Source organism: Pempheris klunzingeri, chromosome 20, assembly GCF_042242105.1.
Source record: "Pempheris klunzingeri isolate RE-2024b chromosome 20, fPemKlu1.hap1, whole genome shotgun sequence".
NCBI lineage: Eukaryota > Metazoa > Chordata > Actinopteri > Acropomatiformes > Pempheridae > Pempheris > Pempheris klunzingeri.
Genome location: NC_092031.1, coordinates 3301259 through 3324659, shown reverse-complemented (window position 1 = coordinate 3324659; position 23401 = coordinate 3301259). Strand labels below are relative to the sequence as shown.

The 23401-nt window shown below is 40.2% G+C and overlaps 4 protein-coding genes across 5 annotated transcripts; 2 read left to right on the top strand and 2 right to left on the bottom strand.

Moving 5' to 3' along the window:
• Window positions 1-4: 4 nt before the first annotated feature.
• Window positions 5-4420, bottom strand: snf8 (SNF8 subunit of ESCRT-II). The gene is made up of 8 exons (XM_070852008.1): window positions 4206-4420; window positions 4054-4104; window positions 3656-3794; window positions 3452-3556; window positions 2393-2465; window positions 2106-2247; window positions 1144-1218; window positions 5-487 (listed from the first exon to the last, which is right to left on the bottom strand). The coding sequence occupies exons 1-8, from the start codon at window positions 4257-4259 to the stop codon at window positions 350-352; spliced, it is 777 nt and encodes a 258-aa protein (XP_070708109.1). The 5' UTR covers window positions 4260-4420; the 3' UTR covers window positions 5-349.
• Window positions 4421-8957: 4537 nt separating this feature from the next.
• msl1b (MSL complex subunit 1b) lies at window positions 8958-15429 on the top strand. 2 transcript variants are annotated; one of them, XM_070852007.1, is made up of 9 exons: window positions 8958-9034; window positions 9580-10289; window positions 10399-10598; window positions 10737-11056; window positions 11199-11263; window positions 11364-11431; window positions 12448-12572; window positions 12690-12762; window positions 13599-15429. In XM_070852007.1, exons 2-9 carry the CDS (start codon window positions 9669-9671, stop codon window positions 13687-13689), a joined length of 1563 nt encoding a protein of 520 aa, XP_070708108.1. In that variant the 5' UTR covers window positions 8958-9034; window positions 9580-9668; the 3' UTR covers window positions 13690-15429. The 2 variants fall into 2 exon arrangements, with proteins under 2 accessions (XP_070708108.1, XP_070708107.1); XM_070852006.1 differs by having other exon boundaries at window positions 10737-11098.
• Window positions 15430-16544: 1115 nt separating this feature from the next.
• chmp2a (charged multivesicular body protein 2A) lies at window positions 16545-20364 on the bottom strand. Its single transcript, XM_070851634.1, has 6 exons — window positions 20237-20364; window positions 19061-19228; window positions 18789-18968; window positions 18566-18696; window positions 17550-17611; window positions 16545-17457 (listed from the first exon to the last, which is right to left on the bottom strand). Exons 2-6 carry the CDS (start codon window positions 19226-19228, stop codon window positions 17336-17338), a joined length of 663 nt encoding a protein of 220 aa, XP_070707735.1. The 5' UTR covers window positions 20237-20364; the 3' UTR covers window positions 16545-17335.
• Window positions 20365-21166: 802 nt separating this feature from the next.
• mrm1 (mitochondrial rRNA methyltransferase 1 homolog (S. cerevisiae)) lies at window positions 21167-22396 on the top strand. Its single transcript, XM_070852214.1, has one exon. The coding sequence runs from the start codon at window positions 21212-21214 to the stop codon at window positions 22391-22393; it is 1182 nt and encodes a 393-aa protein (XP_070708315.1). The 5' UTR covers window positions 21167-21211; the 3' UTR covers window positions 22394-22396.
• The last annotated feature ends 1005 nt before the right edge of the window (window positions 22397-23401 follow it).

Below are 23401 nucleotides of genomic sequence, written 5' to 3'. Positions count from 1 at the left end.
GCAGTTATTGTTAAAGTTATTGTTTATACATGAAAAGTTAAGCAGTTTTCTGTACATGGAGAATTATCCTTAAACACACACACACACAAACCGTGACACCAGCAAGAAGACAGAAGCTCTCACACTGGATTTCACATGCAGTGTAGAGGAAACCAAACTTCTTTCGGTGCATAGATGTCACCGAGGAGAGCCAGACGAGAAAAGTTTTCCCTCCTTGTGTCCAGAAAATGTCCTCAGAGGGAATTCGCCCCGCCTGCCAGCCCCAGTGAACCAGCCAACTCAGTCACATGAGCCGTCCCACCAGGAACATTTTGTTTACCAACACCCCTCTGGAGCGGCCGTCGGCTCCTTAAGGTGTCATCTGATTGGCCTCCTCTGGCGTGACGTCACGGGAGGTCAGCTCAGAGAAGAGAGCGGGGAGCCAGTACTGAGCTTCTCCGGCTGCCTGAGAGTCGAGCCAAGCCAAACCTTCTTTCAACAGGTGATCCTGGAAACATGACGGAGGAGGTGGAGGTGACTTTCTGAAGGGTTGACAAACTTACATCTAAACCTCAGAGTGCGATTAAATACCTTATTCATGAGTGTATCATCCATCCTTTAAAAGTGTGATCGAAAAAGACTATACGGCCTAAAGATATTAACCAGCAGTATGGAACAATAATTCAAGGGAAACAACATTATCAACTAATCTATTAATCTATTAGTCTATAAAATGTAAGAAAAACAAAACAAGAAATAGCTTTCACTGGGCCAGTTTTAATGCTTTGTTTTAAATGTTGTATTTACTGTCATACATGACAAAGAAAAGAAGCAAACCCTCTCATTTGAGAAGCTGAAATTTGGCATTTTTGCCTATAAGAAACTGAAATGTTTAATCAGTTAGTAAAATAGTTGCTGGTTCATTTTCAGACAATTAACTAATCTATTAAGGGACTAATTCTACACAGTTCTCAATGACATAATCAATTAAATGAACCCAACATTGAGCAGGATAAACAGCAGAAAATATAACGATGGATCATCCAGTTAAATAACAACTAACATTGCTGCCAACTGCAGGCAAAAGAAAACATTTAGGACTCTTTTAATACTGAATTCAAAGTCTTTTATGTGTTAGAGCAGGAGGAGCCGATGTGCACTTACCAGGACGTGACAAGCCCGCTCCTTCTCCCACTTCAGACTCTCCTTGACCTCGCTCACTGTGACGAAGCCCTTTTTCTACACATGAACAAAGAAAGACGGACATGATCTCTCTTTTTGGGATAACGAGCCCCTTTTTTCAGACAAGACGAGCTGTAAGATTAGTCGCTGCATCTGTTAAAATGCTTTGTTTGGAATTCAACCATACGGTTTAAGTTAAGTCTCTGTGATTGTTTCATTCAAACTTGGCAGAAACATCAACAACCGAGCTGCAAAAACCTCTTTTCCTTCTCACTATGGCGGCAAAACAAGTGGAGGACAGCAGCCAGGTGGAAAATAGTGACATCAAGTGACAGACTTCAGCTACAACATCTATTTATTATTATATTTTATCTATTCAATTTAGTGGTTCTTAAAGTTTTCTATAATTAACCATATTTTTTTTTAATTATCCTATTTTACTTTCCATTAGTTTTCTAATATCATTAATTTATTTTTCTGTACAGTGAAAAGTTTTTGGTCGAGAACCACTGGCTTTTACTGACGATCATTGTGAACGAAGATTTTTTACTGGTCTGATCAATGGTAAAATTCAAATTTAATTTTTTTTTTAATAGCTACAGTGTAGATTTCTGTAGTATTTAGTAATATCTTTTACAGCCCTACTGGATCCATTCACAGTTAAAAATAACAGGACATGAGGTTGATATATCAGTTCTGTAAAGAATTACAGGAGAGAAACGACCAAGTAGGTTTGGGATCATTTAGAAACGCCATCAATGCTGTCACGTTGATTTTTCAACAAAGTAGGTTAAAGTCCTTATATTAAAAAAAAGAAGGGGGAGATATAAAAAGTTAGAGTTAACAATCAGAGCACATTGTGATTTGTGGTAAAAACACGTTATATCGTGGGACCAATAAAGGAATATCTCATCTTATCTTATATATAATTAACTGTGTCTTACCTCGGCCAGCTGCAGAACTACTGTGTGGTCCATGTTGAGCTCCGCTGGGACTGACTGGACCAAGTACGAACCACCAACAGGAATCATCCCAAAGCCGTTCCCCATCACCTTCAGCTTCTTTATGGCTCTCACCAAGTCGTCTCTGGGAGGCACATAGTTAATGATTTTAATAGTCATACGACCAGCACACGGCCATTAAATGATCCAAATATGATGTTTAGACAAGTGAGGAAACAGAACATTTGAATTTTCTCTGATATATGAATTATTCAGTTAGTGACACTCACTGGCTCACATCCTGAGCGTATTTCCCTCTTCCCTTCAGTACTCTGTGATGTAGTTCATCCAAAGTAATAAGGCCTGAAAGAAAATAAATAATTCTTTAAGAACAGAGTTTACAAAGTGCTTTGACAAACAAAGCAAAGCAGGATACTCAAGGAGTAACAAAGCAACAGTGAGACCAGAAACAGCGAGGCAGACTTAATGGAGAAGTTAAGATAAAAAAGTTAAAGAGAGAAAACAAAAGACGCAAAAACAAAGAAGAGAAAAGTCAGAAGAACGAGGAAACATAAAACACTGCAAAACCATACAAATATAAATACTTTCAAATATTAAAGCTGTAAAAAACTAAAAGAGAAGAAAAGTAACAAAGAGATGACATAACACTAAAAGCAGGCCTGTTAACTTTTCACCTTCCTGCCTGATAGAGTCACCTAAACTGTAGATCTAAGAATAAATCATCATGGTGAACAAGGTAGTGGACAAATCCCAAAAGGCCCTGACTGAGCTGTTTGCACAGAGGACCAGGAAGAAAGGGAGAAGGATCCTGGCAGACAGCTCACACCCCCTCTCCTGCAGAGTCCCTCCAGCTACTAAATATATATTCAAAAAGTCATTTATCCCAAAGTGCATCAATATCCTAAATTCAGCAGGTTACTGGTGGATCTGAGCCACTGAAACTGACACGAGCTGCTTTTTAAATTAGTAATTTGACTTGTCTGTGTGTTTTTTTGTTTTGATTAACTGTCTACTTGCTTTTTATGTCATTCAACACCCGAGTTATACTATAATATACAAAAAAAAGGTTTAGGAACAAAAATTAACCAAAACTGAGGGAGTCTGGGGGGCCTGGCCAAAAAGAATAGAAAGAATGGAAGAAATCTGGACCAACCACACACTGGGCTCGAACCAAACTAAACTGGACTACCAGACCACCATCGTCAGAAGAAAAAAAAAAAGAAAGCATAAAACACTGTAAATAGATGCAGGGCCGGCGAATAATCAGCTGCTCAGGAGCACGAGAGGGAAAACACACAATAGGAGGGAGAGAAGGTGCAAATACACACCTCCATTCCTGTGTTTCAGGGCCAGGCACACTTCAACAATCTGTACACCGAGCTCGTAATAGAAGTCACCTACGCCGAGCATCTCAGACCAAAAACCTTTGCCAGCTGAGGAAAAAACAAGATTAAACATTATTTTCAACTTTACAACACATATGACCTTAAAATATGTTTATCTTCACAGATTATATTTCAAATATTTCTCACAAGCAAGTGGATCAACTCCAATGGTGGCACACATTTCCTGAAACTGAACCCTGAACTGTGAGCTCTTTCGGATTTCTTGTTTGTGTTTGCTGGCAAACTCCTCCAGGTTGGACTTGAAGGTCTCCAGCTGCTTAGACATCTGGCAGAAAAACAAAAACGGTCGAGTGAAATATTTCAAATCAAGTAGGTTTGATAGAGTTTGATAATGTGTACAGCATCCAGCACCATCTAACATAGATTAAATCAATAGACTAAAGCCAAACAGACACAATAAATAAGTGGCAGCTACAGATTTGGAGGCAGGGACTGTAAATACGAGCAGATAAAAACAAAAGCAAATATTAACGAGTCACAATAAAACACCAATAATAGTCATTTCTGTTTGGGTAAGAACTCACTTGGACAATTTGGTCCTCTGCCAGAACTGTTCCTCTCTCCTTATATTTGGCCTGAACAGAAGAAAAACAAATCCAAAGTGAGACATTTAAGTATTTAAACTAAATGAGTTAGTTAATGTGGAAACACAAATGCTCAGTGACTCTTTCTGTACCTCTGCCAGCTTCTTCTTGGCGATAGCTCCCGCACCCACACCCCTGCGATGCATTTCGCTGCCTGGTGCAAAAATGTAAGCAGGGAATCTAAACTACGAGCGCCTTTATCACAGAGTAAAGTCAGGAAATATAATTTTAAAATTGTAGCTAGAGGCTAAACTCAAGCTAGCTGCGACAAAACTTCGTGTTTTTTTTCACCAGTTCTCACAATTTCCCGCTCGATACTCTCTTCTTAATTAACCCTAGCTTTTAAAAGAGAGATACGGTTGTAAATTAGACCCCAAAATGGCAGAAAAGTACAGTTTCAGGCAAACTTAGGTTGACATGTGAGATAAATAAAGCTACAGTTGCACAGCTGTTTCCATTTTGATTACACGGAAGTAAAGTACTTCCTGGTTGGTGACGTCAGATGTTGATGTTATACCGCCCCCTCGCGTCTCGGAGAAAAACTGCAGGCCAGAAATATTTTAAATACTTAATACACAGAAATAATGTAAAATTCAAACTGGGAAAATACAACAGTGACAAAAAAATAAATCAATAAATAAAAAGCAAAGAGTCAAGAGACACTGCACAAGAAATGAAGAGTTAAAAACTAAAAATAAAATGCAGATAAAATAACTTGTTTACATCAAAACGTTTATTTTCCTCCTAAACACAAATATGTGTAGCTGCTCACAACTATCTTCAACATCTATGACTATTGAACTGTACCAAAATTAGATTTTATTCTCCTTACGTGCAAGTAAAATGTACCGTTCATTCCCACTTTTTCCCACAAAAGTGAATTTAAAGCTAATGTGAAAGTAGCACTAAGACAGGAGCACATTAGGTCAATCTTTACTCTTGATTTGCTTCAATAAATGTGTCTATAATGTTGATATTTATCCATGCTAAACTGTGTGTTAAACAGTCAAACTGATGAATTAAAAATTAAACCAAAATAACAATAAACTAATAGTATAAAAGTGAAACACTTATATTGTTGTCTGTGTACTTTTGTACTTTTACTTGAGCAACATTTTGAATGCAGGACTTTCTAAGTAGTTATAAGTTCTGTGCTGCGGTAGAATTTAATCTTTTTATGCCACTTCATTCCACAACCTCACAACAGTTCAGATGGAAATATTGTTCTTTTTAAACTAAACTCAACTTTAGTTATTTTGCAAATTACGATTTTTGGACACAAAACATAGAAATATTTAGAACATAGCAGTACTTTTACTTAGTAAAATACCAGGATACTTCCTCCATCTCCAAAGTAAAGCACTTATTGTAGCTGTTAGACCTAAATACTGTTTAAATAACATGGTGAATAAATTAAGTGGAGTAAAACTATGAAGCAGCCTTGAATCAGACGACTGAAGTAAAATACAAGTAGCTAAAGATTGTAATATGGTTTATATGGAATCTAACGTTTCTGAGAAAACCAAATACAATACCAGTTATTACACTTAGCTTTAAGTCACTTTATTTATCTGTGTGTTGATTTGAATTATACAGAAGAAATATTCAAAGATTTAAAACTGTCAGGAGGCAGCAGAAGAGTGAAGATCTGCATCTGGTCTGATGAGCATCACTGCAGCGTGTTGGAGCCTGAAAACAGAACAAGAGGAATTAAACACGGCAGGATCGTTAATACAATAAAAAAATGAGGTTAAACTCACCTGGAAGTTTGTCTCCTCGTGCACACTGATGCTCTGGATGCTCCTCTGCAGCGGCGGCCGGCCTGTGAGAGCACGAATCACTGACACACATCTGCTGTTTCTGTTCTGAAATCTGCTGCAGTCGTTCGGCGGCTCACCTGCTTCTTTTCTGCCTTTGGCTGAGCAGGAAGTCCACAAAGTTTTTCTGCACCATTGAATCCATGATTTTGCTGATTTCGCTGGCGATGGTGGACTCGGCGTATCTCCTGCCCACACGCTGCTCATCCTCAGTGAGACTGTGAAGACACAAATATAAAACCAACTGTTACCAATAAATCTATTAGTCTATATTGTTATTATCAGAATGAATTCATTCTTTTCAATATCAATTCATCTGAAGGAACAGCCTTAACAATTCAAGCCTGAGGTGGCATCTCAAAACTCAAAAATATAAAAATATAAACAAAAAAAAGCAAATTCTCGCATTTCAAGAGCTGAAAAACAACTAAAACGATCAATCAGTCGTCAAAATAGTCGATTAATCAATTATTTGGCTCTGAGTATGTATTGTCACTGTGTTATTTCAGCTCCTCTGAACAAAGTAAAGTCTTTATAAGTAAGTAAATATATTTACATATAAGTATAAAAATATGTATTCACTTATATTTAATATATAAATATATTTATATTTTATCTTAATATATTATAATGTTCTATTACTTTATGCACTATATTTCTATATTGATACAGGCAAACACTATATGTATTGATTATAATAGCACATATCATTTTGGTGGTATTACTCTTATAAAGTAGTAAAGTATTTTTACTTTAACTGAACATACTTCTGTCTTTGTTCTGCTGCTACACATTAACTTCTCCTTTGATGATTAATTAAAGCTTTTCTTATTTTATTGTGTCCTAAAACCTGTAAATCCTTCAGTGTATGGAGGGAAAAGCAGCTCGTTTAGAGGTCACTTTGGCCTTGTGAGACTAACCTCATCTCTTCAGGCCGACTGTTTGCTTCTGCATGCAGCGCTCCGAGCAGGCAGACGACCAAAAGCTCACACAGCATCTTCATGATGACTCAGAGGCACAAAGATGGAAAATGTATATTAAAAAATGAGAGAAAAGGAGAGAAAATGTCTTAACTTTCCTGATACAGCAGTCTGAAAGCTCACATTCAAGAAGAGGAGTAAACAGAAAAGCAGCTTAAATGACAATAAATGTCACTTTTAATAACCTTTCTTGACCTGTAAATGAGTAAATCTCTCAAAAAGAAAGAAAATTTAAATTAAAAATGAGAGAAAATGTCTTAACTTTCCTGATACAGCAGTCTGAAAGCTCACATTCAAGAAGAAGAGTAAACAGAAAAGCAGCTTAAATGACAATAAATGTCACTTTTAATAACATTTCTTAACCTTTAAATGAGGAAATCTCTCAAAAAGAAAGAAAATTTAAATTAAAAAGGAGAGAAAATGTCTTAACTTTCCTAATACAGCAGTCTGAAAGCAGACATCCAAGAGGAAGAGTAAACAGAAAAGCAGCTTAAATGACAATAAATGTCACTTTTAATAACATTTACTCACCTTTAAATGAGGAAATCTCTCAAACAGGTGATGAGAAATGTCCAGGCGTCGTCTTCTGGCGTGTTGCTGTCAGAAAACGGGCTTTTATACATTTTTCTCAGAGGCAATTTGTGTCATAGCAGGAAAACATTTTAGTTCCAGCACATTAAAGCATTAATGAAACACACACACACAGATGTGACTATTGATAAGCAGCAGCGCAATAAATCCGGAGAGTGAATTGATTTGACTTCCCTGCGGAGACGCTGCTGAATTAACAGCTTACAGGAAAAGACTCACAGACCATTACGCTAATGAAAAAGTGGCACTTTATCAGCACGTGGAAAAGTAATGGTTTGTTGATAAGACACGCGGATAAAGATGTAAAGTGTTAATGTTCAGTATCAGGATGCTTGACTGGAGTTTATCAGAAGACCTGACACCTGCTTCATGTGTTTACTTGGGTAAAAATGATCATAATACCACAGAGTAAAAGTACTGGAACCAAAATGTACTTAAAGTATCTGCAGTAAAAGTATCAGAGGTTATTAATCTACATCACGTTATTAAAAACTGATTTTATCTCATTTAATTTCTCAGTTTGACCACAAAAGCAGCAGCGGAATAAAACTACATACAAGTAATCTTATCTTATCATAATATATTATACTGTTCTATTACTTTATATTTCTTCACTACTATATATAACACTACATGTATTGATTTGAATATTATATATAATTTTGGTGTGTGTTTTGATAAAAGGTATCATATAATTTTGAGTTTAATTGCTTGTGTATATATTTTTTCTGTTCTTATGTTACTTTTAATTGTTTATTTTTCACTTTTCTTTAAAGTATTTTTACTTTAACTGAACATATTTCTGTCTTTGTTCTGCTGCAACACATGAACTTCTCCTTTAGTGATCAATTAAGGCTTTTCTTATCTTATCGTGTCCTAAAACCTGTAAATCATTCAGTGTATGGAGGGAAAAGCAGCTTAATAAAAGGTATAATATTACTCTTGTAGGATTTTGAGTTTAATTGCTCATGTATAGTTGTTTTCTGTTCTTGTGTTTGTCTCATATACATCTAATTGTCTTTATCTTTAATCATATTATCTCATGAATTACCAAAATGCCCATGTAATTTGGGAACAGAGTGATCGTAGAAGTGATAAGATAAAACCTTTATTTGTCACATACACAGATATACACAGCATAATGTGCAGTCAAATGTTCTGAGACTGAAACAATAATAATAAAAAAAAAGATAAAATAAGCACACAGAGTGAAACAATAAGAGTAGAAACACAAAGAGAAATAGAAAAAGTCTAAAACTGTATATACAAGCATGACAGAATAAGAGTATAAAGCAACAGACACGTTAATAATAAAGCTCAGTGTTTGATTGCCCCCCTCACTCTGCACATTACGTAATCCCAGAGTGAAATATTGATCTCTGTCTCCTCCTGCTGGACTTTTTCTGATCAAAACCTTCAAAACACAAGAAATGGCCAGAGCCAAATTACGCATGCGCAGTGGAGGGCGCTTTAAAACAAGTCTTGAGGAGGGAACATGAAGGCACTTGCAGGTGGGACTGAATCATAGTCGAGGTAAAAACCCAGAAACACACGAGTACATGATGCTAAAAACGCGTCCGTGGGGTTTTTAGGAGGGTCTCGACGCGGTCGCTGTCACACCGGAGCGCGTTTTGCTGTTTAAACTAGCCTGTTAGCGTTAGCCGGCTAGCTAGCTGTTATTGTTTTTCATGATTTCGTCGAGAACCAAAATGGAGGAGCAGGCTGCTGCCAACGTCCTCCACAGCCACTCCCGAGTCCTTGTTTGAAGCCCGCACGCTTTAACCTCCACCTCCCTGTCACAGGACCGAGTTTATCTCCTTTTAATCGGACTAGTTTGTGCGGAAATTAGCGCCTCGATGTTTGTGCAGCAGTGCTAATGTTAGCTTAGCTTCAATTTCAAACCCGGCGAATGATTTTCGGGAAAGGATGCCCCGGGATCAGACGCACTCCGGGTGTTTTAGCTCCCCTCGGTTTGTTTAAGTGTTATTACTAACTGCATATGATTCACCCCTCCACTTCTGGCAGGGTAACAGACCACAATAACCAGAGGTTTGTCTTTATTTGTCTTTGTCTCGCAGGGCAGCGGCGGCTAACTTCTCATGGGAGGTAGCTGTGGCTGAGTTGCAGCGCCGAGGCGTTGCAGGATGAAAAAGTCGTTGTGTTCGCCATGACTCTGAGATCCTCACTGTTTCCAAACACAGGTTTCAAGCAGGACGCAGACACCGTCGACTTTGACAAAACGCGTTTTGGAGCCGCCACCGTGATCCCTGTAAGCCTGAAGAGGGAGTCCTGCGACTTTGTTATAGATGTGCACGACCTGCACGGGCGCGAGATCCCGAGCAAATCAAGGGACTTAGACCAGAATTACATGACAAGCAAAGTTGCCCTCGGTGCCACGGTTGCAGAACTAGTTCAAGGAGACAGTAAAACTGTGGGGATATTGTCCCCTGTCAGACAAATGGGGGGTGAGGGAACCCCAGTGAAAGGTAAACCCCTCTCTGTAGACAATATGGATAACCCTCAGATGGCTGTGAACAATAATCCTAAGGATGCCCGAGCCGACGACAGTGTGAAGGGGGTTGTCCCCGGAGTCCTTGGCACCGCATCCATTGAACTCTCCTCCGAGGGTAAGTGGAGGAACATCAGGAAGACCCCTGCTAATCCTCACACACAGGCCAACTGCCTCCGGCAGATTCTCCTCCTCCAACTGGACCTCATTGAACAACAGCAACAACAGCTGCAGTCCAAGGACAAGGAGATAGATGAGCTCAAGGCAGACAAGGAGACGGTATGTAAAAGTTTGTTTTTTTAGCAAATCTTGTGTTGTGTATAATGTGTGTTTTTTTTATATAAGCATTTAAAGTTTTTTTTTTTCTCCGTATCCTCCTCTTTTGCAGCTGCTTGCACGTATTGAGCGCATGGAGCGTCGCCTGCAGCTCACAAGGAAGGACCCGCCACGTGACAAGCGCCTCTTCCAACCCCTGGAGCCATGGACCCCTGACAAAGAGGACATGTGGGATCTGGATGTAGAGGAGAGTCCTCAGCCTAACCCAGCCACTTCGCTCCCTTTTAGTCGGGGTGGCAAAGGTCAAAAGAGGTAAAATGAATGATCCCTCGCAGCTCTTTGTCTTCAAATCAAGCTAGAATAATAAAATTATGCATAAAAGAAACCTAAACAGAATTGAGTTCAGACTTTTTTTTTTCCAATTCTTGATTCTGCTCTGTGCACTTGCAGGAAATCTTGCTTTGGAGATGCAAAAGTCCAGAAATCACGGGGCAAAAGCGCCAAGCTCAGCCCCCAGAAGCCTGAGATTCAGCCCGGCTCTCCCAGTCAAAGAGAGCTGCGCAGTAAGGAAACCCCAGAGAAGACCGTTCCTCTGAGATCAGGGGCGGAAAGGGACATTATGCTCCCTTGTAAAGAGGAGCCTGATGTGAGCTGTCAGATGGAAGATCTGCCCTTCATGTCTACTACAGAGATGTACCTCTGTTGCTGGAACCAACCTCCTCTGTCTCCTCTGCGGGAGACTTCCCCTAAAAAAGAGGAAGAGGTGGCCAGTGAGTGGACTCCTCATGTAGTACATGATATGCTGATTGTTTGTAAGCCTAACCTATATCCCATCTTTAATCACTTTATCCATCAAATGTACTCGACACATTATCCGTGAATGATGTCCTCTCCCTCCTCTCTACCTCCTAGTTCCATCTTGGAGGGAAAATCATATAGAGCCCTTGGATGAGGACCCTTCCTTTAACCCCCCTGAGGTGAGACACATCTGAATTTAAAGAAAATAAATAGTTCTCTCACATTAGATCCAGAAACATCTAACTCATAAATGACATGTGTGAATTTTGTCCCGTTAAGCCGCTGGACGATAACGTGTTTTTGAAACGCCACTTGAAGCTCGAGCTGGATGAGAAGAGGAGGAAAAGGTACCGATCACTCGAGTTATTTCTAAGATTTGAAGAAATATGGCCTTGTTCTTGGGTGTTTACTGGAGCCTGATAATCACATCAGCATTTATCTACTAGTATTTGTTTGGTGAATGTGATTTAGGGATCCTTTCAATTGATTACTTAGGAGTTGTGACTAAGAGATGCACTGAGTGGGACATTTTACAGTCGTCACAAGCACTAACGGCTCTAACAGTACGTTTTAAACAGTATATATAACCAGAAAATAAATCACAACGTCAACACAAATGCAACAAATTTATATTAAAGGTGTGGAAATGTGAAATTTTACGCATAAGAGCAATAACGTAGCTCAGACTTTGAAAATGGACTGTGTAATGAAGCAGGCTTGGTGAGGGTTGAACATTAAATACAGTTAAAATGGTGCGTTTCAAGCTACTGAATCATCTTTAACTATTGTCTACTGCTGCTTTATTTCTGTCAGTGCAGCACAAGTTACAGGAAGACTTGTTCCAACCATAGTTTTATTGAGATCAAGATTTCCTCAGTCAGCAGGTCCCACTCTCATCAAAATTAAGCTTTCAAACACATTTAATGGCTCTTCTGTACGACTATTTACTGTCACATCATGTACAACCGTTATGATACATGAGTATCATAGTGACCAGGGTGTCATCAGGCTCTAGTTTTGACTCTTTTACCACAACTCAGCACATTAACTTTTGAGATTTAGACACGGTGAAATGTTTTGACCTTGCCTGTAATATTTACTACATTGTCTATACACAATAATGGATTTTAATGGATCACAAAGTGTGAAAACTGATTAAAAAAAACAAGGATGAATGATGATTTTCATTATTTGCATCACACCAGAATTCCCCAGCTGTCTGTGAAGTCTGTAAGCTGCAGATAATTAGTCACTCCATCTATTAGTAAAAGCTAATATGAGTCAGCAGCTCTGTTGTACTCCTCAGGCAGGTGCACAGGTGTTTTTTTTTTTTTTTTTTTTAATCGATCCTCTGTGTTTGCAGGTGGGACATCCAGCGAATCAGAGAACAGCGCATGTTTCAGCGTTTGCAGCAGCGCATGAACAGGAAGAAAGTGGTCGCGGAGACCGAGCCAGAGCTCTCGTCCTTCTATCCCGACACAGAAGATGGTACATCTGCATTACTTAAACATCCAGTAGACGAATAAAAGGCAATTCAGCAACATTTACCGGATGCTTTTTTAAAGGGATTCAATAGATTAACTTGATCATTTTTGTTTCTGCCAGTTGAAACTATAGTGATCACTCCCTTCTTGCCTGTGGTTGCATTCGGCCGGCCGTTACCCAAACTCTCACAACAGTAAGTTGGAGCTGAATTTGTGGTTTGTTTCTTTTTTTTTGTATTTTATCTTATTTTAGTCTGCTTCATGCCACATTAGGCCAAACTGACGTGATCCATGAAGTTATAGATTGATCATTTAATTAATTTGGTGACTCAGGAAATTCTTCAAAAATGGTTTCAAAGTCGTAAGAATGAATCTGTGAAAGAATAATGAGGGAGAGTGGATGAAAGCAGCTCTATGTCAGTGAAAGTGTTTGGCAAAAGTATTTATTTAAGACTTTATTGATCTTTAAGTCTTATCTATGAGATAACAGTGTTAAGATCAATTCCTGCTTACAGGATTTAAAGATTTATCAGATCCAGACGGGTGATAAATTAAAAGTAAAAACCTACATGAAGTCTCTTAACAAGTGTCCAGAAGGCTCCTCGTCAGTGATGCTCCAAATCATTTGACCTCTAAATGTGGTCAAATATCTCCTGTTTAATACTTAATATCATAATTGTTGTTTTTTTTTAAACTAATTTTCATGCTCAGAATCTTTAACGTCCTATAAGTTTTCAATACAAAGTTAAAACAATCAGGCGAAAAACTCTGTTTAGTAACACTTGTGTGATGACTGGTGTGGACTTAACTGCACCCACCAGAGCTTTGGAGGAACACGACACTTCACACATGGCTCCGATATTTGTCTTCCAGAAAAATGTCTCTCATTAAGTGTTTTGATGATCGCCATCGCTCAGATTTTTCCTTCAATGTGTCGCCTTCCAGTACTTTTGTTTTTCTGAAGTCAAAGACAGAACCATAAAGTCTTTAAACTTAAGCCATGAAGTAAAAATGTCTGTTCTCACTCCAGGAACTTCGAGCTGCCTTGGCTGGATGACCGAAGCCGGTGTCGCATCGAGGTGCCCAAGAAACACACGCCTCACCGGACCTGTCGGAAGTGAAAGCCGCGTGGCGTTGACGGCGGAGAGGAGCCGCTAATCCGTGTCCAGATTAGAAAATGCTACATTTGTCTTGTCTGGAGGGGAAAAGACGCGTCCCCAGTCGCTATGTGTAACTCCTGTTGCTTTCAGTCTGTGGGAGAGTCGACGGCTCTCCAGCCTCAATGTGTCACCGCAGGCCAGCTGATCTCCTGCAGAATAATGTAAAAGGATGGGAGCTGGCTGCACCATTGGGTGTCCTTGATATTTTTGGTCTCATTCACACTTCTGAAAGGGAGATTAAAAGCCTGATGCCACAAGATTACAGTCCCCGTGTTAGCAGCTGCTGAAGAATACACGCAAGTTTGTAATCTTAAAAAAAACAAAACAGTTATGTGCATGTTCTGTGACATGTTTAAAATCCAGTTTGCAGCAGCTGTGCCATCCGAATTTGATTTTTATCAGACAACAGTGGAGTTTCTGTCTTTTTATTCATAGTCAAATTGGACCTTCATGTTGTGGGGGTGGAGCGGGAACATTGTTTGCCAGTTTGACAGACTAGTAGAGCTTGAACTGTACGTCATGAGCAATACAACTACAACTTTTTGTTGTGGCTGCTCCGACCGCCCTCATTCTCCCTGCCTACGTGGGAAAAAAAAAAAAACAAGTCAAAATCTGACTGTCGTGCTGTTTATCGCCTATATTGTTCGCACACAACGTCAACTAAGGTTTTATCAATGTTTGGTGTGATATCGGGAGTATTGAGCCACACTCAGCATGATTTCATATTAAAGAATTACAGTAACAATCCAATGCAAGAAAAAATAGAAAAGCAGCCAGATGATTATGTGTTCCTGGTTTGCTTTGTTAAGACAAAGGCACGAGAAAACGAGAGGAGGTTAAACATGGCGCGGTACCCAGTAATCCGTTCCCGGTTATGTTTCTGTTATTTTATTTAGTTTATGTGAATTGCATGGACTCTATTTAGCTGTTTTCAAAAAAAAGAAGATGGTAGCATGGCTTAATCCCAGAATGGAGAATAATCTCTGCTCATCGGGCTGCAGAAACTACACGATATTGTTCTTGAAAGCATGACTTTTGGCTGCTCTGTTCGGTGAGAACCGCTGCGTCCGGCCTCATCATAAGGCCGCCTGATAATAACAACGTACAGTTTTGTGTTTCCAGTCTTTACAGTACGCCTACATCCAGTAAATATTACGCAAGTTATGTGTATGCACCGGCCTCTTGAGGATGCTGTTAGCTGTCATCCATTCAAGGAGCCATTTTAGACGATAAATAAGCTTCCTAGCTGTAGTTCTAGCGATGTTCGCCAGTTAATCTCTCCCTCTCCGAGTCCGTCTCGGTCACAATCGCAGTGTTTGATTTCTGCCAGGTGTTTTCTTCCTCGCTGCGTTTGCTCAACCTGTTTTATTACGTATGATGCAACGGCTTTCTGCAGCTTCAGTACTTCAACTGCCAGGCGTATGTGTAGGCAGATTTTGGAAATACAAAAGTTGATTTTGTTTTTTTTTTTGTTTTTTTCTGTACATAGCTTTCAGAAACAAATGTACATAAAACATGGCTGTTATTTTTTTATTATTTAATGTTGGAAGTGTTGAGTACATTCAATATTGTTCTATGATTGTATGTTGACAAATTGACAGTTTTGAAAGTTACATTTTTTTGGAATAAAATTAACATGTCTATGATGTTTTGTTGGGTTTGGTTGTGCAAGTTTGTTAAAATGGAATTTGAGTTTTGAGGCCAGATACTCAGTTTGCACACGTTTTGATAGGAACCATTTAAATTTAAATGAGCTATGTAATAAAAAAAACTATTTAAATATATGTGGCATTTCCAAAACCACAATTTCAGGCAGACAATGAACCAATATAGACCCAAATTCTGAGTGGATGTGAATGAAATACTTATTTAGGTGTAAGAAAAAAGCAGTATTAAGAAATAAAACCAATCTAGGACATTAAGTATTTATTTTTTCTTTTGATTCCCAACTTGCCTGACAAGCGGCCAGAAGTTAGAGCATAAATTAGTGTTTTTTACAAGCATCTACAGAATTAATCATCCCTCCTCATCCACTGGTTGTGAAGAGCTGACAACATTTAGCAGTGGTGGGAAAGGGCTTCTGATCATATACTAAAGTAAGAGCAGTAATACTACAGTTTAATAATAATCCACTAAACTAAAAATGTGTACTTCAAGTATAAAAAGTAATTATAATGCAGCCCCTTCAAGACTTACATATTATTACTATTGTATTAATGTTAAATATACATTAACAACATGATCCTATATTTTTTATGTGAAATATGGATGTAAATTAACGATAGATGTTACGTATGTGTAGTGGAGGAAAAGTGCAGCATTTTCAGAGCTGTAGCAAAGGTGAAATAGAAAAAATAAATAGAAAATAAATGCACATTCCACCACTATGAGTGAGCCAAAATCAAGTGGTTGTATTTCAAAGTTACAGCCTTTTTAGGGTGAAATTGAAATTAAAAGCCGTAGTCTCCAAACCCAAGCCGAGATAACCCTAATGACATCACTGTGACGTCACCAGGGTTATTTTCTCAGACTCGCTCATTGGTGAAGGTCATGTAAACACATACAAGTAACCGGAACAGCTGTGGTTTTGGAGCAAACAGGTATAAAATAAAATACAAAAACGACTCATTGGAATTGGTTGAGAGATGAAACCGTTATGGTGCTTTTTATTTAGAAAATCACAGCCCCTCATTTTACTTATATGTGTTTACAGGCCAGAGTTGACGTGTGATCCACAGGCCAATGTGGCGTCTGTGTGTGTGTGTCTGGTTTCATGTGTTCATGTGTAAAATGTCTTAAATCAGACGGCCAGTTAGTTAAATCTGGAAAAAAAACATATTTATTGAATAAAGAAAATCAAAACAGGACAGTTTCTCAAAAATAAACACCACACCGACTCCTTATGAACATTTTGGTGAAAATCCTGCAGAGCTCACAATCAGGTCATCAAGCAGTAAACAGGAGTGCTTTCTTTTACCTTTCTTTCTTTTTCTTTCATCCTCTGTACATGTTTGTAAGATAAACCGTTCAGACAGAGAAGATGTTGAGACGACACACTGTTTGAACACCATCTTCAGCCAGACCCTGACAAATATCACCAACATAATCAGAAATCATCAAAAAGCTCAATTCTGGGCTAAAACGGTTTATTTTATACGATGATGTGGATACCAGCCTGATGTACAAAAAGATCAGCCATCCGTATAAAATATCCACTTCTGTCCTGCTTCATTTGGGTTCTTTTAAACATTTTTAGTGTTGATTTAACTTCTGAACACATCATGCCTTTAGGAGTTAGTATTTACACAGACTGTGAAATGATTTTTCACTCTCTGAGAAATTATGTCATTTGGCAATGTCTGAAATGAGACAATAATTTGCTAGACCTATGAAGGAGAACGACCCTTGTAGGTTTTTGTTTGATTAAATACATCATACACGTATTATAATGAAAACACCTCAAACAGAAAGCCTTTATACAACTGTTTTTTCGGAAACAGCCAGTGTTCTGCCAGTTATACCTTCAGAAGAATCTAAACACAGAGATTCGAGTATGTTTGTGTCTGTATTGACGAGCCCGCCACAGTGTCCGACAGTCACCGTGTGTTCAGTCTCTCCGCAGGTTATTCAGCCGCGCCTCCAGGTCAGCGTCTGCGTCAGCCAGGGCGGCCTGGGGCTCGGCCTTCTTACCGCCGGCCACCGACAAGCTTCCTCCGGTGCTCGGAAGATCTGAAGGGAACACACGCAATGGGAACCCAGTCATGTGACGGACGTGGAATACTAGACGAAAGACGTCGTGGCAGATTTACACGGTTACTCACTTGACAGTTCATCGGACAGGCTGAGGCCCAGCTCGTCCAGCACCTGGGACACGATGGCGTCACTGTACATGGGACACAGTCACAAGCGTCAAAACATACACTGGGTTAGTTATGTTAGACTGTGGAGGGTGGGTCAAGTTAAAGGGGTCTAGCTCCAGTCTAGCTCCAGTCTAGCTCCAGTCTAGCTCCAGTCTAGCTCCAGTCTAGCTCCAGTCTAGCTCCTGTCTAGCTCCAGTCTAGCTCCAGTCTAGCTCCAGTCTAGCTCCAGTCTAGCTCCTGTCTAGCTCCAGTCTAGCTCCAGTCTAGCTCCAGTCTAGCTCCTGTCTAGCTCCAGTCTAGCTCCTGTCTAGCTCCAGTCTAGCTCCAGTCTAGCTCCTGTATAGCTCCTGTATAGCTCCAGTCTAGCTCCTGTCTAGCTCCCACCTCAGACACATCTGATCAAGTGGAGTTAACATTTTCATGTGGTTTGTAGTGATGCATTTCGATTTGTTAGGAATTTTCAGCATGTGAAAAGAAATTGAATCATTTGCGAAAAAAAATTAAAAGGGACAAAAAGCACAATAAAGATGAATTTGACAGATATTGTTATTATTATTACTTCTTATACTATAGATATTGAGTTAACATCGTGATAACAGAGTAGTGAAAATCTGATATCGTGCCTGTAACTTTAAGTGAGATCTGTGTTTTTCTTTTGTTCTTTTGTTCCTGACGTGGTGTTGGGGGTGTGGCATTAGGGACACTGAATATTGCAGCTCCCACACCTGACATTCATCACATAGATTTGAAACCCTGTTCAACCAGTTATCCAGTGGCAGTTGTAGATCTCGTCTGGGTTGACTATATATATTTTTGCCCATTATGTCTCACAGTAGTGTTGAAACTACTGTGTTTGCACCCTGTGAATTTATCAGTGTGCTCCAGCCCCTTTTGTTCTCTGATCGGAAACAAATCTGGAACAAAAGCTTTGCATCAAAGTAGAAATAACTGTTTTGTCTCCTGTCTCAGTGCCTTACCTCTCCTCCTCGTCGTCCTCGTCGCCCATGGCATCGTCGATAGCGTCATTCATCATCTCCTCTTTCATTTCCATGATTTCACTCTGTTTTTCAAACTCCATCATGATCCTCTGAATCTGAGGCAGTTTCAGCTGCAGAAATGTAATAAACAGTTGGTCTTTAACACAGGAGGCTCATTGATTATTCCCGTCGAATGGTGCGTTTCAGTGATTCTTTAACAGACCTGTCTGTTCATGGTGGCCATTGCTTTGGTGACGCCTTTCATAGCCTGTGCCATGCTGTTGTTGGACTTGAGCGTCTGAATCTTTAGACTGACGGCCTGAATGTTGGCTCTCATCATGATGAACTTCTTGACGTAGCGCCGCGTACGAACCAAATCCTTGGCCATGATCTTGACGGCGTCCTGTAAAGATTAAAATTACGCAAGTCACAGGATTCTCTCTCTACTCTCATCAATCATCTCATCAATAAACCCCTTTTATTTTTTTGTCTCACCATTTGTCCCTGTTTGGCCATTTTCTTTATGTCAGCGATGATCTTCTTCTCCTGTTGCTCCAGTTTCATTCGCTCTCTGTCCAGATCTCTAATGGCTCGGTTCAGCGCCCTCTGATTCTGTCTCAGCATCTCCTCCGGAGTCTTCCTCCTTCCAAACAGGAACTCCATCTGTTTGAAAACATCAATACAGTCAAACTACAGAAGTGCATGCCAACAAATTTAAGGTAAATTATCCTGCAAGAATGTCAAACATAGCTTGGTGTGTTTGCTGCTTTTCTGAGTTCATGATGTTATATTGATTTGGAGGAGATAATCTTTGGGCTTTGGACTTCTGAAGATGCCGCATCGAGCTTGAGGAGTGGGAACATGATCTGATGGACATTTCCAGCTCATTACTGGCATTTTATAGACCAAATAACTCAAGAAAAATATTATTTGCAGCCCTAATACTGAGCTGAATAGTGACGAGCAATTTATTGATTTATCAAACAGTGTGGAATCTTTTGTGCCCGTTTGTCTTCCAATTTTTATATAGAAAGTTTGGGAGGAATAAATTACATTATTCTTGATATGATTTAGCCAGTTGACTGAATTGTGCTACTGTTGTGCTTTCATGTATTTCCTTCTTATTGTTTTTCTTTGTACAATAGAAAATGTAAATATTAGTGACCCTGTTTTAGTCGATTGAACAGTTTTGGCAATTAATTTAGTAGTTAAGTATTTTAACAAGCAAAAATGACAAATACTCTCTAATTAATACATTACATCACGCCCATGTCACTGAACATACTTAAACTCCACAGTAGGGAGGTGTAAAGTAATATAAAACGTTATGTAGTTGTGAAAAAGTGGATTTTGAACTTTTCAGTTCAAAAGGAAAAATGGAGCCAAAATAAAAAGAAACAATGACAGTGTATTTTTTTTACACATATCAGTCAGTTTCCAACACTGTTTCAGCCATGTCCGTGCTGTAAATGACCCCCGTGTGTCCTGGAAAATATTACTCAGCAGCTAGTTATGTGACTGGAGGCCTGTTAGAGAGGCTGAAGTCACTTCAGCCGTGTTTTTGCTCGGCTGTTCCCTCAAACCTGTCTCAACATCTCCCCAGACGACTAGCTGTTAGCTGTTAGCCCCACCTCCACAGACTGAACCCCGCAGAGTGTCTGATACTCTCACCGTGTATAAAGCTCGACGAAAGACGGCGGCAATCCAATAAGCAAACGATGTTCAGGGCGTCTTCGTTCTTCGACACTAATATTGAACGATTATTTGTTTTCTTTCCAAGACTTCCGTGTTGCGATAGTTTCACTTCCAGGAAATGACGTAATTACGCACACACAAATAGACGTCCATTTTACTGACGTCACAGGCGTCAAGTTTAACCCCGGAAGAGCCACAGATTTCAAAATAAATCCTTCATTTATACATGTTAATGTCTTTATTGGACTGGTGGACGAAATAGATCCTTTAATTAAGTAGTAAATAACAAAGTAAATCTACACAACATGCCTACCACATGATTGTATTATGATTCATAGTTGTATGATATTTTATTTTATATAAGAATATAGACAACAAAGGAATAGTCATGTGTACAAATGAAAATTCCCAAATATTTAGTAAATAAAATCCAAATACACCAAATCCAAAAACATGTTGGTGGTGGGCACATTTGGGGGACAATATTTCTTAAATTCCAACCGCAGCATGGGACATTTTAAAATTGTAGCTGGTCAATTTGAGTCTTAACTGCTTTATATGCAGCACTGTTAGGTAAAATGTGGTGTATCAATAACAATACATTTGATTTGATTTTGTTTTCCACAAAAGGTTAGGCTCTTATTTTATAGGTAAAAGCGCTCGACAATAACAATACATTTGATTTGATTTTGTTTTCCACAAAAGGTTAGGCTCTTATTTTATAGGTAAAAGCGCTCGACATCCGGTCATGAACTCACGTGCTTTACGCAGCTGCGTTGCACATGTGCGCACTTCATGTGAAGGCCACAAAGTTACCGGTTATGGAGGGAGACAGCAGCTGTGGCTGTTTGAAGAAAGGACAGACAGGAGATACTCAGTGAGATCTGCAGACACTTGTGGATTTATTACTGAACCACGTTTCTCTGGGGACACATTTCCTGCTATTTAAATATGTGGACATTCAGTGTTGCACATCAGCACAAGCTTCTATTAGTTTGGACTAGAAGATGGCACAAGCCTGCATCACTGCCTGGAGTGGGCTCCCAGTTTGCCTCTTATCGTGTCTCAGCTGCCCTCCGGCGCCCAGAGGACAGGAGCATCACCCCTGGGGCGAAGAGAAGAAGCAGGGTGTTAAATACCTCCGGTGTCCCACATAAGTCTGTTGTATCTGATGGACGGCAGCACGGTGAGAGGTCAACTCAGACTAGAGGGTGGAAAAACGAGCCCCCGGTGCTGCAGACGGCAGATCAGTGGAGGGGAGGCAACAGCAGAGTGTCGTCTGAGCTCAGGAAGCTGTGTCTGGAGGATTTCCCTGCAGAGAGGGAGAGGCCGGGGAGACACAAGCCAGCGCTGGACCACAAAGCAGAGGACTATGAGATTGTGTTTGGCGTGTCTCCCTGTCTCTTGGCTCTCACTCAGGGCAGAAGGAAGGCCCGTAAACTGTTTGTAAAAGACGAGGAGGCCTCTCAAAGGACGTCTGTGTTAACTGTGTGTGAGGAGGCTCATCGGCGAGGAGTGCAAGTCCAGCGGGTCACTAAGAAAGATCTGGACAAGATGTCCTCCGGGCGAGTGCATCAAGGAGTGTGTCTGCAAGCCAGTCCTCTGAGCTATCTCACCGAGGACTCTGCACCCAGCCGAAAAGGCAGCAACGCCCCTCTCTGGCTCGTCCTGGAGAAAATTCAGGACCCGATGAATCTGGGTGCCATCCTGCGCTCTGCGTATTTCCTCGGCGTGGACAGAGTGGCCAGCAGTCTCCACCACAGCTGCCCGTTGTCTCCGGTGGTGAGCAAGGCCAGCTCGGGCGTCATGGAGGCGATGGGGGTGTACGGGTATGAAAACCTCCAGGATATGGTCAAGGTGAAGGTGGCGCAGGGCTGGCAGGTGGTTGGCACAGTGGGATCTGAAGCAGGGGCGCCCCAGATTCCTGTCACCCAGTGTTCAGACTTCAAGATGACCAAACCCACGTTGTTGTTGATGGGGAGCGAAGGGGAAGGGTTGTCCCAGCAGCTGCTCTCTCTGTGCCAAACTCTTCTCACCATCCCGGCTGGCAGGGAGCTGTCCCCCGGTATAGAGTCTCTAAACGTCTCGGTCGCTACTGGCATCCTGCTGCACTCTCTGCTGTCCTCCAGGTGACGAACACCCTGAGTATCTGACGACGAAGGAGATGCGAGGGGGCCGAGAATGGGCCGACAGAAACACATGTGAAGTGGCTTTAAAAGATGAGGCTGATGATGTGCTCTGTTTTTCTTATTTTCAACATAATGCCAAGAAAAGCCCCAAACCAGCACTGACTTCAGCCTGATCTGTATCCTTCTGTGCCGTGGAGCTCTTTGGAAGGAGCCAAATCTTGTGGCTCAGTTCCAAAAACTGTTCATTGTTATTTTTCTTCTCTCTCAGGGGCCGGGGCGTGCCTGGCTTTTTCCGTGAAATAATCACTAGGATAATGGTCACGTAAGAGTTGGATTAGATTGGAGCCTCCCACCAATATGATTTCATTTTGCATGAGGGCTCAGGTTTAGTAGCACTGAATGACTTACAACACCAGACCTGATGTCAATGATCTGCATTGGACATATTCCACAAGGTGACTCCACATCCGTCTGCTTTGTGTTATGTAAATAAAGTCGCTTTTCCTTGAATGCAATTCATACAACGCTTGATATTAGAATCTTTTAATACAATGCTCACTTGTCCTGTATCTATAGGTTGTGTGTTTTTTTCCATTCTGTATGAAAAACAAATCCCACCTGCTCTGGTTGCCTGAGGTTGAGTTAACAGGGAGGTCCAAACAGTTTGTGTTTATATTTTGATTAAAATAATATTTGATCATATGGACTCTTGTACACATGTTTATTTGTTTTTGTCTTGTTGTTCTGCGTTAAAAGTATTTCTCTCCATGCAGGCACACTGTGGACACACTGAGCTCATGTTCTCAGTACTGTTTCTGGAAATTTGAGGACAGTTTTAAATTCTACAATTGCACATGGTGGGGAATTTGAAGGCTGACTTTCATCATGTTATGGTCCATATTGTTAATGTTTTGCAGAAAAATGCATTAAAAAACTGGGATTTAGTATCTCTCCACCATAATTATACTTTCTGGCATTGCAGAGGAGGGTTTGAAACAGTCATGTTTGAACA